General features: G+C 48.8%; 1 protein-coding gene across 1 annotated transcript; it reads left to right on the forward strand.

Moving 5' to 3' along the window:
• Nucleotide 1: 1 nt before the first annotated feature.
• CHUK (component of inhibitor of nuclear factor kappa B kinase complex) lies at nt 2-16,940 on the forward strand. Its single transcript, XM_071563630.1, has 21 exons — nt 2-169; nt 237-331; nt 1,701-1,815; nt 3,050-3,119; nt 3,776-3,864; nt 4,134-4,223; nt 4,600-4,724; nt 5,094-5,201; nt 5,689-5,824; nt 6,549-6,743; nt 7,091-7,193; nt 8,945-9,068; nt 9,533-9,684; nt 10,533-10,594; nt 11,442-11,551; nt 12,924-12,973; nt 13,083-13,179; nt 13,625-13,772; nt 14,105-14,244; nt 15,844-15,940; nt 16,636-16,940. The coding sequence occupies exons 1-21, from the start codon at nt 20-22 to the stop codon at nt 16,660-16,662; spliced, it is 2,283 nt and encodes a 760-aa protein (XP_071419731.1). The 5' UTR covers nt 2-19; the 3' UTR covers nt 16,663-16,940.
• The last annotated feature ends 56 nt before the right edge of the window (nt 16,941-16,996 follow it).

A 16,996-nucleotide genomic window follows, 5' to 3' on the forward strand; every position in this document is an offset into this window, starting at 1 on the left:
CGGGAGCAGCGGCTGTGCCATGGAGCGGGGCCCCGGGCCCGGCGGGGCCGAGCGGGCCCCGTGCGGGGCGGCGCTGCGCGGGCAGCCGGCCGGCGGCTGCGGGCCCTGGGAGATGCGCGACCGCCTGGGCACCGGCGGCTTCGGCAACGTGTGCCTGTACCAGCACCAGGTGGGGCCGGCGGGGCGGAGGGGGGGCCGGGCCGGGCCGGGGCGGCTCACCGAGCTGTGTCCCGCAGGACTCGGGCGACCGCGTGGCCATCAAGTCGTGCCGGCTGGAGCTCAGCGTCAAGAACAAGGACCGCTGGTGCCATGAGATCGAGATCATGAAGAAGTGAGTGCGGGCGGGCCGGCACGGCATGGCACGGCACGGCGGCACCGGACCGGCCGGCGCAGGGCACTGACAGCCCCCGGCGTAGCCGGGACAGGGCACAGCCGGGGAACAGACAGCCCAGGGGCCGGCCGGGAGAGGGCACAGCCCCGGGACAGACCGAGACAGGGCACAGCCGGGGAACAGACAGCCCCGGGACAGGTCGGGGTCAGCCCATGAACTGACCGGGACAGGGGACAGCCAGGGCGTGGGGACAGCCGGGGGCTGAGCTGTTGGACCGGTCGGAAGAGGGGATCGGCCTGGGAGAGGTGCCCATACCCTGCAGTACGTTTAACTGAGCAGCCGGGGATCCTCGAATTGCTTTTTTACTGTCATGCTCCTGAATGTAAAGAATAAACTCTGCTTGCGCTCTCTCGTCCTCTGTGCTGCCCACTGTCCCTCTCTGCAGCGTGTCTCACTGAGGTACCTGTGAACCAGGGCTGGCCAGGCGGGGCCTCATGAAATGAGCGGTAGCTCTGGGTGTTGGGATCCCACAGAATTGTTCCTTCCTCCTGTGACTTCCTCTTTCCTTTTGAGGGAGGTCCTGGAGCAGGAAATGCTCTGTCCCACCTCTGGGCGCAGGGATGCCCTGAGATGTCCTACCCAAGGACTGCAGTGTCTGCTGCTTAGGGCATTACTGAGCTCCTGCTGTCACTTTGTCACCCTCCCCTGCTCCCTGTGTGTCCTGGCATTGGGGAAAACCCCTCGCAGGGAACCTGAGTTTGTAAGTCAGGACTTGTTGATCCCTTTTCTGGTTGCTGGAAACAAGGACTGAGCCACACAGCTAGAGCTGCTCCTGTGGGTGTGCACAAATGTAATTTCTCTCCTTGTCCATCTGGATATGTCACCTGTTCCTAAGAGCAGTATATGTTATAGACAGTCAGGAAATAGCTGTTTGAATTCAGTAGCAGAAATTAATTAGTCCTTCCCTCTGTACGTGGATTTCACCTGCCTGGTGCTGTTGCACAGATTGGTACAAACCCTTGGGCCAGGGGGAGTCTGTGCCCATATGCAAAAGCAGACACACATATGTAATGACTCTGCCAGAAATGTGCAAAAATCCAGAACTTAAACCTGGATCTCCATCATCAAAGTCCTTTGCCTTGACTTTGAGACATCGTTTGTGCTCATTGCTGGTTGGTGTGTTCCCAAAGGATGGATTTTATGCATTTGGATGGCAGTGGGTACCAGCTGAACAGTGCACTCCTCAGCAGGGATACACTTGGGGAGCAGACGCTGTCCCGGGAACATTAAACATCATTGGTTTGCAGTCTGTTGTCTTGTTCTTCCCAAAGCGGAGGCAGAGCTTTCATCCAGCTTTCCATGTGCTTAGGTTGAACCATCCCAACGTAGTAAAAGCCTGTGAAGTTCCCGAGGAGATGAACTTTCTGGTTAATGATGTGCCCCTTCTGGCCATGGAGTATTGCTCGGGGGGTGACCTCCGGAAGGTAAGGGCTGCTTGGCTTTCAGTGTGCCCCCAAACACGTGGCAATAACGCTGTGTCTGTGGCCAGGGCTGCTCTGTGGTGCTTTGCTTTCCAGGCGCAGGTGTGAGGAAGGAAGTGTAAAGTGGGAAAAAAACCCTCGTGGGAAATCAGGCTTGTGTTCATGGAGCCAGAGGGCAGTCCAAGGGCAGATACTCTTACTCCGGTGGAGTGTGTCCTTGCACTGACACAACTTCCCATAGCCTGGGTGCTTTCACACACCGTGTCTGGCTTTGCTGCAGTGTCTCTCCATCTGCTGGGAGTCTGCTCTGGTTTGGATTCTCTGTATCCACAGGGAGGGATCCTGTTAGCACTGCACTGGGGCCTCCAGGGCTTCCACACCTTTGCTGTTCCTGCTGCCTGGGAACTGCCATTCTGCAAACTGGCAACACCCAAGACTAAAGGAGCCTTTCAGTAGCTCCCCAGACAGTGGGTGCCTGGCTCAGTAGAGTTCAGGCTCCCTCTCCACTGCAGCTGCATTCAGGAAGCAGCAGTTTCTATAGGGGTGAAGCAGCAAATCCCTGTCACAATCTGCTTGGAATTTGCCTCATCCACATGATCAGGAACTTGGGGTGTACATTAGTTTTAACTTGCAATCCAGTGTTTGACCATTTAATTTCTCATGAATCCTTAGGAGTTGCATAGATGCTGGAACAATTCAGGAATTAATGTGCTTTATTTAATTTGATTCCCTGTAATGCTGTGGTCATTAAACAAAAAAAAAGGCCTTTTTAAAAAAAATTTCTGATCATGTTCTTTAAATCTTTCTCTTGTTTGGCATCATTGGTGTTTCACATTACTAATAATTTCTCATCATGGATGTATCATGAGGGCAGAGGTACCTCAAGTCATCTCCCAAAGCCTCAAGTGCCATAAAAGTCAGAAATTGCTGCTTATTGACACTCACTGAGACAGTGGTTGTGGGGGAGCCTCCCTTGCCTGCAGCCCTCTCTGTGTCTCTTGCCCCTTTGCTTTCTGGTGACTTTCATGCTTTATTCTAGCAGTCCAAATCTTCTTTTCTGTGCAAAGAATTTTCATTTTGTCTTAGTTGTTTTCTTTTTGGCCATGCTTTTGTTGCAAATCAATGGCCTCATTCAACTGGAGTGATATTGGATCTGTGCTGTTTGCTGGATTGTGTCAGCTGGGGATGGAAAATGTTCTTCTCACTGTGGGTCTAAACATCTTTTTCTTTGTTGTAGTTGCTAAACAAACCAGAAAACTGCTGTGGACTTAAGGAAAGTCAGATCCTTTCCCTGCTTAGTGACATCGGTGTGTAGTCCAGTGCCTTTCTTGTGTTTTGTTTCTGGTTTTTTTTTGTTTCTTTTTAATGTGTAGTGGCATTTTCCTTCCCCCCCCCTGAAAAGGAGACTGACAAGAACAGGGTGTTAAAACAAACCAGGTTCCTATTCCAGAGGAAGCACTTGGTGTCCCTGTAGTTCCCAGAGACCACGTTGCACTAGTGAGGTGTCTGTGGAGTGGGGTTGGAAAAGCTGTGGTCAGTTGTAGGTGACTGTGACCTTAATGTTTTGTCTTGATAAGGTCACAGTTTTCTGTTCAAACCTCACTTCTTGGTGATGCCAAACCACATGTCTGCTGAAGGAATGTGATTTTACAAGCCAAAAAGCAGTACTTGGAGTGAGAAGTGCCAGAGTTGTCCTGTGGCATCTCTGTGTAGGATTGGCTTAATGGGAGGGAAATGTTGTGTGTTCAGAGTGACAAACATCTGATGCAACCTGGATTTGGGATTTTGTAAAAGTGTGAAAATGCAGTGGAGAAGAAATGTAAGTCTGAAGCTGTTAAATGTGTAAATGAGTGGTGGTAAATCATTGAAGGTTGGGGACTTGCTCTCCAGTGTTACATTTTATCAGATGTGTCTTTAATCCATGTGAGTTTATTTTCTATTAATTCAAACATGTGTCTTTCAGGCTCTGGTATCCAGTATTTGCATGAAAACAGAATTATACACAGAGATTTAAAGCCTGAAAATATTGTTCTTCAGGATGAAGGTGGGAAGGTAAGTCAGGTGGCCTCTGTCAGTGATGTTCCCACTGTCATTTCTGGAACTTGTCACGTTGAACTGGACTGAAAACTCAGCTGTGAATTTACTGTAAGCTTTGACACTGTCAGGTGTTGAAGCCTTGCCATGGACTTTCTCCAGGATTTTCATTCTGGCTTTCCTCTTCTTGAGTGTATGCTGTGGATGTCACCATGCAGGTTTTGGGTTGTTTGGTGGGTTTTTTCTTGGCATTTGCTCTTCTGATGATCTGTTACAACTGTCTGCAGATTGTCCACAAAATAATAGACCTGGGATATGCAAAGGATCTGGATCAAGGAAGTTTATGCACTTCATTTGTTGGAACATTACAGTATTTGGTAAGACTTTGGATTTCAGTGTCACCAGCTCTAGAGCAGCCAAGCCCTGAAACCTCCAAAAATGAGATCCCAGGGAGCTGTCCCAAGGGTGTCCTTTCCTCATGTCCATCTGAACCTCCCAGGCAATCCCCTCGTGGTATCACCTGCTGCTTCCAGGGGAGTTTGATCCCATCCATCCCTGCTGGTGCCATGGTTGGGGCTGCCCTCAGCCTGTCCCCACAGCCACACCCAGCCAGTCCAGCTCCCTCCCATCTCCCCCCGGGTGCTCCGTGCCCTGACCCAGTGGGCAGCTGGAGCCACACCTGAACACAGCTTTGCCTCTGCAGAAATGAGAGAAAACACCACTGTCAAAATGTCTTTTCATGATCCTTTTTAGGCTCCAGAACTCTTTGAGAATAAATCCTACTCGGTTACTGTTGATTACTGGAGCTTTGGGACGATGGTGTTTGAGTGCATTGCAGGATTTCGACCTTTCTTACATAATCTCCAGCCATTCACCTGGTAAGACACTTGCTCTTCACGAGGTGCTTGTAAGTGCCTGTGGTAATTCCTTCACAAGCAAAATTTGAATCAAAAAATATAATTATAAACCTGTCTTTGTGTATCAGTGGCAGAAAATAGGAAACTTGGGTTCCTGGCAGCCTGAAAATAATAACTAGAGAGGTGAATGTTTCCAGAGTTAATTGCAAGGGCTTTCCTCTTCCACTTGGAGATGCTGTGGGTGAATTGTTGGTAAATGTGCTCATTTTTTGTAGCTGAGTTTGTTTTCTAAAGCTGCTGGATGCTGGCACTTTTTGCTGCTGTCATATTCAATTGCCCCCTCACAAAAGCAACACTGGCAGTGTATCCACAACGGATTTTGTTTTCCAGGCATGAAAAAATCAAGAAGAAGGACCCAAAGCACATCTTTGCTTTCGAGGAGATGAATGGGGAGGTTCGGTTCAGCACCCACCTGCCACAGCCCCACAGCCTCTGCAGGTAAGTGTGTGCTTCCCTCAGGTGAGCATTTTGGTTCTTTAAACTGAGGGTTCTTCCTCCCTTCTCCCAAGCATTGAAGTCTCCTCCATCTTTCTCCTCAGGAGTGTTTCAAGCTCCTGGCAAGCTGCTGTTTGCTGTTAAGAAATAGTCCACATGGCTCTTTTTTCAGTACTTTGGCCTCTGTGGTGTTCAGCTCAAGGGTTGATAGCAGTTCAGAACTCTGTGTCTGCTTTCCACCCTTTACCACCAGGCCAGTGAGTAACATCTACCTGGTAACGTGATGGTGTTGAGCCTCATGAACCAGGTACTGGAGTTAGTTTCTCCATGGAAGCAGAAACTGTGTTGGGAAAACTGCAAGTCCAGGGGAGGCCACAAAGATGGGCAATCTGTTGAACAGAGCACAGAGGGACAGGCCCAGGAAGCTGGGCTGCTTCAGCCTGGTGAAGGGAATGTCTGCCTTCCCTTTCTTACAGCCCTTCTGCTTTAGTTTGATTGTAGAACCCATGGAAAATTGGCTGCAGCTGATGCTGAATTGGGACCCACAGCAGAGGGGTGGAGGTTTCGATCCTGAGACCAGTCGGCCAGGGTGTTTCCTAATAATGGATCACATCCTGAATCTGAAGGTGAGTGAGGGTTGTTGCTGGGTTTAAAGGCCTTCTGAAAGCATCCCCGAGGACAGAAAGTGTGTTCAGTGCAGCAAAGCTGTAGTGATCCAGCTGCAGGGCCATGAGGGATGTTTTTCAGGAAGTGAAACAGCCTGTGCAGTACATATTGGATGGCAAAATAATCACCTGCAGTATTAACCTCTGGCTTTACACTTGGAGTAGAAGGATGACCCTGTATTACTGTCTGTCATCTGGGAAAGGAGATCAAATCAAGGTTTAGTATTTACTAATAACTTCTCTATTGATGCCATGACCTCCAGGGGTACTAACGTACTATAGTAGTACTACCTGTAGTAGAACAGCAGTGACTTTCACCTGACTTTGCCCCTTTGAGTAACTAGTGGAGCTCTGCTGGACTGAGACTAACCAAGGCAAGCATGTGTAGAAGCAGCAGGATAATTTTGTTCCCATTCTTTTGATGTCATTAAGCTGCAGCATGGCTTTGGAAGGCTGTTTGTCATTTTCTCTGACATCAGAAGTTACAGGCTCAGGCTCTGAGGTTTTTGTGGGGCTTTACTCCTGAATTGATTATTGTAGTCAGTAAAACTCGAAGGATGCTCTTGTTCTGACGTCGTATTTGCTATGTGCTTCTTCACAAAATTGCCCTGTGCTCCTTCCCAGGTCTTTGTGCCCTTGTCTCTGATGTCCAGGGACTTGGAATCTCCTTGTGCTCTTTTTACAGATAGTACACATCCTAAACATGACCTCTGCCAAGATCGTGTCCTTCCTTTTGCACCCCGAGGAAAGCCTTCACTCCCTTCAGAACCGGATTGAGTTTGAAACTGGGATAAGCACTGGAAATCAAGAGCTGCTGTTGGAAACAGGGATTTGCCTGGACCCTCGCAAACCTGCTTCCCAGTGTGTCATTGATGGCGTGGTAAGAACCATTCTGTTCATTTCATGCCTGTCACAGTCTCAGGAAACTGAAAATCTTAGGGAATTGCCTTAACATTCTCCCACAGGAGATGGTTTGCTCTGTAAATGTAGTAACTCTCAAGGCCTTTTATTGGGTAATGTGAGCAGATTTCTATGGTTATACTCTGCCTAAATATTTAAGTAATTGCTAGCAAAGGGTCCTGTGTTTCTGTGGGATCTGTAAAATCAGTTTTTTAAGGCACTTGTTAATAAGAGAGTGCCCACAATAATTAGTTCATGATGTAACCCGGACTCTCTGGGTTAGGAGGAGCTATTTGTGTTTATATTTTCCTGTCTTTTTCTCCCCAGAGGGGCTGGGACAGCTACATGGTCTATTTGTTTGATAAAAGCAGAAGTGTCTACGATGGCCCCTTTGCCTCCCGGAGTCTGTCTGACTGTGTGAATTACATTGGTGAGTGTGATGGAGCAGGGCTGTTCCTCGTGGAAATGAAAGAATATCTGCCTTACAAATCCCTGCATGTTGTCTTGGAGGGCACTGTGTGATTCACAGAGAACCACTTAACCTGAAGCAGCCTCACAGATTTCCATCTACAGTGCTGTATCTCTGCATTTTGTAGATATAACAGGTCAGAGACATTATTGCACACCCTTGGGAACTCTCCTATAGAGCAGCTGAAGAACTAATTTAAGGTTTTTGCCCAGTTCTGTGCACTGAACAGCATCTCCCCCACCCAAACATCCAAACCCAGGCAGTGCCCCACCCACAGACCCATGGCATGAGTGAGGGCTGGGAGATAAATGTCCAACCTGCTCTGGTAGCCTAGGGAGGGAAATTTTTGGTTATATCTGCACATAACATCCTGGAAATAAGATCCTGAGCTGGGGACTGTGACTTCATTTGCACAACCATCCGCTCTGCTAAAGGGTCTTGCCCCTTCATGCCCAGATAGTGGCAGTGCTGGGAGTTGCTTGCAGAGCTGGAGTGGTAGCCCACACAAACCTCCTCTGGTGGTCCCAAGGTCAGGGACCTTCTGCCCTTAGGATTTAGCACCTGTAGAAGTTGTGCAGGTGTCCCTTCCCCTCCTCCCTGTGCACAGGCTCAAACAGGTTCAGCTCCTTGCAGTCCTGTCTCCCGAGGCTGGGTGCTTTGGAGGACCAGTTGCTCTGCTCCAGCTCTTCTGCGTCTGTGCTTCCAACCCCCATCCCAGCATCCTGAGGGTACAGATCACCTCTTTGCCCAGTGCTGTCTGTGATAGCTGTGACCCACCTCTGGTGTCTTGCCAAAGCAACACAACAGGTCCCTCACTCTTTGCTGCTGCTCATTCCAGCCCTGTGTGAGGAATTCTGTCTTGTCCTGGTGACAGAGCCTTGGCATCACCAGGGTGTGCTTTTATCCACCTATGGAAGCTGCTTCTCTGCTTGCTGCTTCTCTCACATGTCTCCTGAGATGACAGCAGTCATCTGCAGGACCTAATACACCTCTCTGAAGGTTTAGATACCCCAAATGTATCTGTATGAAGGACCCTGTGTACCTCTATGGAAGGAAAAGTGGTGACAGGGGACAGCAGATACTGCATGTAAAGAAATGCCCTGTGACATGCAGTGACTGTTAAGTAGCTTTATTTTCATTGACCTGTCTGAGTTGGTTTTCCTCATCTCCTTTTAGTGTCACTCAGGTTTATTCTGATTGTTTTTTTCCTGTGTTCTGGGCTCTTTTATTCTGGTGAATCTCATTGAATGCCACCATTGTGCTGAATCTCTTGGAGCAAAGGCTTTTTACAACATGTTTACTGATATCCCAATGGACTGACAGTTCCCATCTCTATCGGGAAACACACAAAGTCCTGCACCTTTTCCCTTTGAACATCTACATCAGAAATCTGGGGGGAAATGTACAAAAGATTTGAAGGCATTTTCAGGTGAAAGACATGTCAGGACAGTGACCAGTATCAATTGATGAAATGAATGATTAAATGGAGTGAATAAATTTGCTTAGAGTTTTCTGGATGAAACCCCCAGGGGGGTTGTCACATACCTGGGGAGCTGTGACATGGAAAGTTTGCAAACACTTAGGCAGCATCACTTAAAAATTGAGCAGAGCTTTCCTGGCTTGATCCCTTAGCAGCAGGAATGAGGAGTGTTGTAGGCACTGAAGTCCTTGCCTGGAGTTGCTGTTTCACTGTTTGTTTCTCCTGTGTCCAGTGCAGGACAGTAAAATCCAGCTGCCGATCCCGCAGCTGCGCAAGGTGTGGGCAGAGGCTGTTCACTACGTCATCGGGCTCAAGGAGGATTACAGCAGGCTCTTCCAGGGCCAGAGAGCTGCCATGTGAGTTCCCACACAGCCAGCAGAGTCACTGTGGTGCCAGCACAGCCTGTTGGTGGGGAAAGGGATGTCTCGGGGAGTTCTGTTTCCCCAAAGTTTTATACCTTTACATTATAGCACATACTCGGCCTGGGAGTGGATTCCACTGTAGGAATTTTACTGTGCCTGACATTACTAAAACTGGAGAATGCTCAGACTGACAAAACTGGAGAATGCTCAGAGACTCACAGCCTGGCTGAGGCTGACAGGGACTTCTGGAGGTCCTCCAGCCCAATCCATGCTCAGGGTGGGTCACTTAGAGCTGGTTGCCCAGGACCACATCCAGACAGCTTTTAAATATCTCCAAGGATGGAGACTCCACAGCCTCTCTTGTGCCAGTGCTCAGTCACCCTCACAGAAGCAGTTTCCTCTTTTAAGATCAGGTGGGCCATTCAGCTAAGGTGTGCTGCTCTTGTTCCACCTGTTAGGCTCAGCCTCCTTCGGTACAACGCCAACCTGATCAAGATGAAGAACAACATGGTGTCAGCGTCCCAGCAGCTGAAAGCAAAGCTGGAGTTCTTTCGCCAGAGCATTCGCCTCGACCTGGAGAGATACAGTGACCAGATGGCTTATGGCATATGTAGGTTTTGGGGAACACCTGCCTGGGAGTCTGTGTGATCCTGGCTGACAATGGAGCTCTTTGTGGGTGTTATTTTAGCTTGGGTAGAGCAGGAGAAGGGTTTGGCAGAAGCAAAGGCAGGAGGATAAAAAAATAAATGTTTTCAGAGGCCTTCAGTGACAGTGAGACAGGTGTTCAGCTGTTCCCCACTGAGAACAAGCACATGGGAGCATAAATAGTACTGGTGACGTAAATGTTTGCTATTTATTCCCTGGGAGTCTGATTCCTTTGGGGTTGTCACTGGACATCAAGTGCAGGGCAGAGCTGCTGGCAGTGGAAAGGCAGCTGTGCTTGATGTTCAAAGGTACCATTTCTCAGGATGAGGGATGGGCTGAAAAAGCACCAGCTACAGTTTTAATGTCCCAGAAACATCTGGATCTTACAAATACTGTTGAGGGGAGAATAGCAAGATTTACACATAGTTTGGATATATGGCTAAAAACTGCAGCTTGAGCCAGAAATGATGACAGGGCTGAAGGATGATGATGGAAAATGGAAAGACTTGGGGATCTGGTTTTGGACTGTCTGTGTTCAGTCAAAAGTGGCAGTTATTGAGCTTAATGGTGGAGTTTAAAGATTCAGGTTCATTAGGCCAGTGATTGCAAACATTGAAATCCTCCCAAGGGGTTTGTGTGTGAGTCAAGGTCAAGCACAGAGTTGCAGCTTTGCTGTCTGTGATCTCTGGGTTGTGGCTCCTGCTTGGAGATTCAGCATGTGCTCTTTGTGTTCAAATTCAGTGGATACACCTAAAGTCCAGGTCTTGCTTTACTGTTGTATCTGTGTCTTGTTAACATCTGCTTTCTCTTAAGCTTCAGAAAAGATGCTCAAAGCCTGGAAGGAGATGGAAGAGAAAGCCTCTCAGTGTGCACAGGTAGGAGCACAGACAGAAGTGTCTGGCATTCTGTAAGTGAATATGCAAAATAGTTTTTAATAAAAGTCATCCTTAAGAAAGTTAGAGCCAAACTGGAGTTTTTGCATTGTCTCTCATAGTAATACAGAGCTCAGTGATTAATACATGAGAATCCCAGACACCATTAGAAACACTATAACTCACATTGTCTGTTTCTTCCCTCTGAGAAGGAACAGGCTGGGTGGTTCAGGTTCTGGGTTCCATCACCTGCCTCACCTAAGTCAGAAGGTTCCTGGATCCTTGATTATTCCTTGTTCATGTGATGGAGATGGGAGAATTGGGACTAACACCTAAATTTACCCCATTAGCTCTTTAAATCTTGTTTCTCCTTGTCAGGAAGTAAGAAAGATAAAAGGGAGGCTGCTTCTAGTGGAATAATTCAAAGCTGTCTCTGGCTGTTTCCAGACAACCAGGAACCTCAACAAATATTTACTTTGCAGGCCATCAGAACTATGTTCTGTCATTCACACCATGTCTGTTTATCAGGCATGGAAAATGTTTCTGACACACAGGGGTATCTCAGTCTGCCAGCAGGCAGCTTAACTTGTGTGAACTCCAGACACAAAGAGAGATGATTTATGAAGAAACTGATCTTTCTCATCCAGTGTGGTGGACAGAAATTTGGCTCTGGGTCATACCACGTACTGAGAAATAACCTCAATTATTGTAGCGGCCATTGTGTCCAAGAGGTTTTTTTCTCCTAAACTTTCCATGGAGGGAGCCTGTTACCCACACAAGTGTTCTGGGCATCTTTGTCTACCTGATTGCTCTCCTCCCTCAGTCTGATGTGTCCCTACTCTGCCATTAGGCTGAAGATATTGGGTATCTGGATGAGCAGATCATGGCCCTGCACACGGAAATTGTTGAGCTGCAGAAGAGTCCGTACGCCAGGCGCCAAGGAGAGGTCATGGAGAGCCTGTAAGTCCTTGGCTTCTTGTTTTATGGCACAGAAAGGGATTTTATCTATTTCACTGTCTGAGGGGCTTTTTCCCCCCTCTGTTGCTGGTTCCTTCAGTGCTTTGGAAATGCAAACTGCAAGTGCAGAGCGGTGTGTGGTTGGTTTGAGACCATTTAAGATCCCACCACTTGTGGGACACTTCTCTGTCCCTGGTCTACAAAACCTCATTTACAAGAGGCTGTGCCAAAGATACATCTTGGTCACAACTCAGGATTTCCTTTGGCCTTAGAGGAGTGACTTTTGTAGTGTTGATTCAGAAAACCACAAGATCATTGTAAAACCCTGCTAAACATCTTCAGTGTGTTTTCAGAGCAAGGGTGAATAACTCCTGGGTACTTGAATATTTGGAGAATCGACTTTTTTCAAAAAAGTATTAAAATATCAAAGAGCAAGTGGTATTACTGATCTTGAGAAGACACAGGAAGCAGTTACTGGGTTGCTGCTGAGAGCACAAGTGGTGTCTGGAAGGGAGGAGCTGAATAGCCACTAAATCTGTGGTTCGTAAGAGCTCTTTGGAAGGACTCTGAGTGTCCTGGGAGAAAACATGCCTGTTCTGGCATGTTCTTCCCCCTCCCTCAGGCCTAAGTTGCTTTTCATCCATGTGTAGCTGCAGGAGCAGCAGAACTGGGGCACAGGGGAGGAAGTGGTGGAAGGGAGAAGCCACCTCTTGCAGCAGCAGCAGCAGCAGAGCCCACATTCAGAGCAGCTCAAACTAATCATGAACCTGCCTCCTAAAACAGTGGGGTTTAAGCAATTTCACCACTGCAGAGCAAGGTTAGAGCTGGGAAACTGCTGCTTGTGTCTGACAGACTGTGATTTAGACCAGTCAGCGCTGGAAGTTTGTGTAAGGCAGCTTTTGAAATACTTGAAAGAAGGAACATTTATTTAATGGAAAGAAGAGAAACAGTGTCCTCTTGTCTGTGACACAACTGTCTCTTTCCATTTGCAGAATATCACGAAGATTCAGGCAAAAAATGCAGAACAGAAACGAGAATTTCTCAGGCAGTTGTGCAGTTACAGTTACAAAAGTGAAGTTTGATAATTAAGGATACCAGGGAAAGAAAACACAGCTGGGGCATGTGAAAATTTGAAACTGAAAATAACCTTCACTTGGTGTGGTTTTCTGAGAAGAAAACACGTAATTCAGAGAAGAGAGAGACAGTTTTTAGGGAGGTGTTGGATTCCATCACAGAAGTCCCAGAAGTCATGAGCTGTACAAGGTGGCAGCTCCAGTGTCTGAGGTTCAGAAAAGCATCATTCATTGCAATGCTTTTTCTCTTGAGTGCCCTGCTTTTTGACACATGTCTGAATCATATTCTTTTTTTTTTAAAGGGAACAGAGAGCCATAGACTTGTACAAGCAATTAAAAACAAGACCTCCAGGTATGGAAGGACATGGTTTCACACTCCTATTCCATGATTAGTTTCTCTGAACTCAGACCCAGAAAATAGTGTTTGATTTTACTAATGTGGTGGTTGCTGGCCCTTTCAGACCATGCCTACAGTGACAGCACAGACATGGTGAAGATCATTGTGCAGACAGTACAGAGCCAAGACCGAGTCCTCAAGGAGCTCTTTGGCCACCTCAGGTACTTTATGCAGACAAAAACCCCCAAAAAATGCAACTTTGCAGCATTTGTAGCTTTGTAGAGAGTGAAACCCATGGAGGTCAGACCCAAAAGCTCCATCCATGTTTCTTATGCCAATATTAATTCTTCTCTGTGTTTTTATTGCATGTCCACTTGCTTTTTAAAAACTTCTGTGTGTAGATGCTTAAACTAATGTGTATTGATAACAGGGCAGGGGATGAGAATGGAATGGCTTGGACTGTTCTGATCCAGCACTTTAAAATGAGACAAATTCTGTCAGTGTTCAGGCTGGGATTCAAATCTTAAGGGAAAAAATGTATAGTGTAGGAGCTGAGATGTCACAGAGTTTTGTCCATTAATTCTTTGGGTATCTGGAATTCCAAGGTGAGGATTTTGGTTTTGCCACACCAGCTGGAAGTGACTTTGTGTTTGGGTTTTTTTCCAGCAAGCTCCTGGGCTGTAAGCAGAAGATCATTGACTTGCTTCCCGAGATTGAAGTGGCTCTGAATAACATCAAGGAAGCTGATAACTCAGTGATGCAGATGCAGGGGAAGAGACAGAGGGAGATATGGCATTTGCTGAAAATCGCTTGTGTAAGTGCTGTTGGACTATTGGTTTGCTTGTCCTTCCAGGAGGCATCAAAGGGGACTTGGGAGAGGCCAAAAAGGGATAACTACCACGCCATGGTTGGGTTTTTTCTGCAGGGAAGGGCAGAGATGGTAAAAGCAAAGCTAAATAGGTGCCTTCCTGCTTAGTTTGGGTGCTCATTTTGCATTGGTTACAGTGACTCTCCAGCTGCATTGCCCCGGTGAGGGCTGTGTCTGTCACATGCAGTGCTCCTGTGCCATCACAAGTCTTGCCTACAAAACAATTGATCCAAAATCCCACCTTTGTCCATCACAGCCGCTGCATTTGTGTCTTGCAGACTCAGAGCTCCTCCCGATCCCTGGTCGGCTCCAGCCTGGAAGGGACGGCCTCGGCCCCGCCAGCCTCGTGGCTCCCGCAGAGCTGCCCCGGGAGCGCCCCTGCCCACCCTCTGTCCTCGCTGGCGGCGCCCCAGGAAGGGTGAGGGGGCTGCAGGGGGCTCTGCCTGCCTGTGCTGTGGGCACACCCTCCCAAAGCCCGGCCCCTGCTGCTGAGGGGTGGGGTGTGCTGGGGAGGGACAGCTCCACATCCCAGGCCAGATCCAGAGGCTGCACCGTTCCTGTGTTGCCTTCAGATCTCGTACCCTGTGAACAGAGACACTCTGGAGACAAGTTAATGGAGAAAGATACACGGGGTTATTACTGGAAGCTTCCATGCTTCAAACCCGAGGGGTCTGACCCGAGGTCAGGAATTCACAGGTTTTATACTCTTCATTAACATCCAATCAGTTCTCTTATTTCTCTTGAATGCCCACCCAAAGGGCCTGTCAATCTGCCCCCTTCTTCATGGGGGCCAGTCAGGCCTCCTGTTGTTTGTCTCCTGTTACCTTGCAGGTGGCTCCTTAAAAACATGGTAGCCTTGATTGAGCCTGAAAGCAGCTCCTAAACTCGTGAGAAAGGCACTTAATATGCACACTTAGAGTAACTTAACAGAGCCTGTATGGTTCTAAAACCTTTTAAAATTACATTAAATTCTTAGGCATCACCTGAGTGCAGTTCCCTGAAGGGAAGTTCTGGCCAGCTGGGGGTTGGTCTCTTCTCCCAGGCACTCAGCAATAGGACAAGGGGGCACAATGGGCTCAAGCTCTGCCAGGGGAAATTGAAGTTGGAGAGCAGAAAAAACTTCTTTGCAGAGAGAGTGCTCAGGCATTGGAATGGGCTGCCCAGAGAGGGGGTGGATTCCCCATTCCTGGAGGTTTTTCAGCTGAGCTTGGCCGTGGCACTGAGTGCCATGATCTGGTAAAGGGACTGGAGTTGGCCCAAGGGTTGGACTTGATGATCTCAGAGGTCTTTTCCAACCCAATCCATTCTGTGATTCTATGGATGTGGCACTGAGTGAGAATCCACCACATCTTGATCCAACCCTACTGTGATCACCAGCCCAGGGCACAGAGTGCCCTGGGCTGGTGATCACAGTGGGGTTGGATCAAGGGTTGGACTTGATGATCTCAGAGGTCTTTTCCAACCCAATCCATTCCATGATTCTACAGTTCCCCACCCCTGCAATGTGCAATGAGATTTGAGCCCAAATAAAGGGCTTTTTTCATGCCTGGGCTCTGGTGCAAGTCCCAGATAAATCAGGGGTGTTTAGTCCTTCTTAAAACTTCTGTGATTTTTAAAAGTCTTAATTCAAATGGAGGTCTGAAGTTGGGGTCAGTACTAAACAATCCATCTGGTTCAGTATCCAGAGGGGTTTTATCCTTCCAAAGTGAGCTTCAGGAGCTCATATGTTACCAGTGCTCTAAAAAAATCAGGAATTTGGTTGAACTCTTTATCCAGAAACCTCCACCCTCTTTTTCTGAGCATGTTCCACCCAGCACTGTCAGCTGAATCTCTGTGCTGTTCCTTTCCTGCATGTCATGTTGTTCTTCCCTGGGGCTGCATTTGCTTATCCCACCAAGGTACCATTGCAGGGAATTACAAATCATCTTATTGGGTTGTTGTTTGGATGTAGGTTTGGGGTTTTTTTTCATCTTTTGGTGCTTGAAATCTCTCATCTTCTGGTGTTTTTTCCCTGCAGGGAAAATTTTGCCACTGTGATACAGGAGAATGTGAATTACCTCGAGCTCTTTGGCAGCATCTTGCAGGAGGTGAGGCAGGAGCAGAACAGCCTGATGGTAAGGACCTGCTTGGGAGGAGCCACATCGGGGTGCTCTGGGCTTGGGGAGGAGTCCCTGAGCAGGAGGAGGTGGCACCTGGGGCTGGGGTCAGCTCTTCTGTGGGACTCCTTCCTCACTTGGAATGCTGGTTGCACTCCCAGCTGGAGAGTCCTGGTTTGTGTCCCAGCACTGGGGTCACATTTCCAGAGCCCTCTTGGGTGATGAAACAAAACTCTTCTTAGGCAGAGGTGGGAGAGTACTGAGAGTCATGGAATGGTTTGGGTTGGAAGGACCTTAAAGCCCATCCCATCCCACCCCCTGCCATGGGCAGGGACACCTCCCACCAGCCCAGGTTGCTCCAAGCCTTGTCCAACCTGGCCTTGGACACTCCCAGGGATGGGGCAGCCACAGCTTCTCTGGGCACCTGTGCCAGGGCCTGCCCACCCTCACAGGGAGGAATTCCTTCCCAATATCCCATCTAACCCTGTGTCAGTGGGAAGCCATTCATTCCCTGTGCCCTTGTCCAAAGCCCCTTTGTGGTGAGGTGAACATCTTTATGCCACACAGAAAGTCCCTGCCAGCCTTGGCCATTCTGCGCTGCTGCAATGTAGGATAAGCTGCATTTTGTTAACTCCTGGGGGCATCCTTTTGGAGGGCAGTTACTGCTGTGTCACCCCCCAGCCCTCAGCTGTGTCCCTGCTGTCCTCTTGCAGAGCTTTGACTGGAGCTGGCTGAAGTAGCCGAGGGGCTGCATCTCCCAAGTGCCTTCCGTGCGGGGCCCGGCCCGTCGGTGCCCGTGTGTGCTGCAGCCTCTGCCGAGCTGCTTCCGGAGGTGCCGACACAGCCCGGGCGGGGATTTCACCTCAGTGCCTCACGCACCGGCCGTGCCTGCGGGGCAGCGGCGAGGGTCGGGCCCGCGGAGCCCTCTCAGGGCGGGGGGCGCGGGCCGGGGCCGCCGCTGCCGCGTGTCGCGTGAATGTATAGCGCGTGTGTATGTAATAAACTGTGCAGACAGACAGACGGACGCACTCGAGGCCTGCTCGCTCCCCGCCGCCATCGCCCTGACGCTGTTGC

Source organism: Pithys albifrons, chromosome 9 (genome assembly GCF_047495875.1).
Source record: "Pithys albifrons albifrons isolate INPA30051 chromosome 9, PitAlb_v1, whole genome shotgun sequence".
Taxonomy (NCBI): Eukaryota; Metazoa; Chordata; class Aves; order Passeriformes; family Thamnophilidae; genus Pithys; species Pithys albifrons.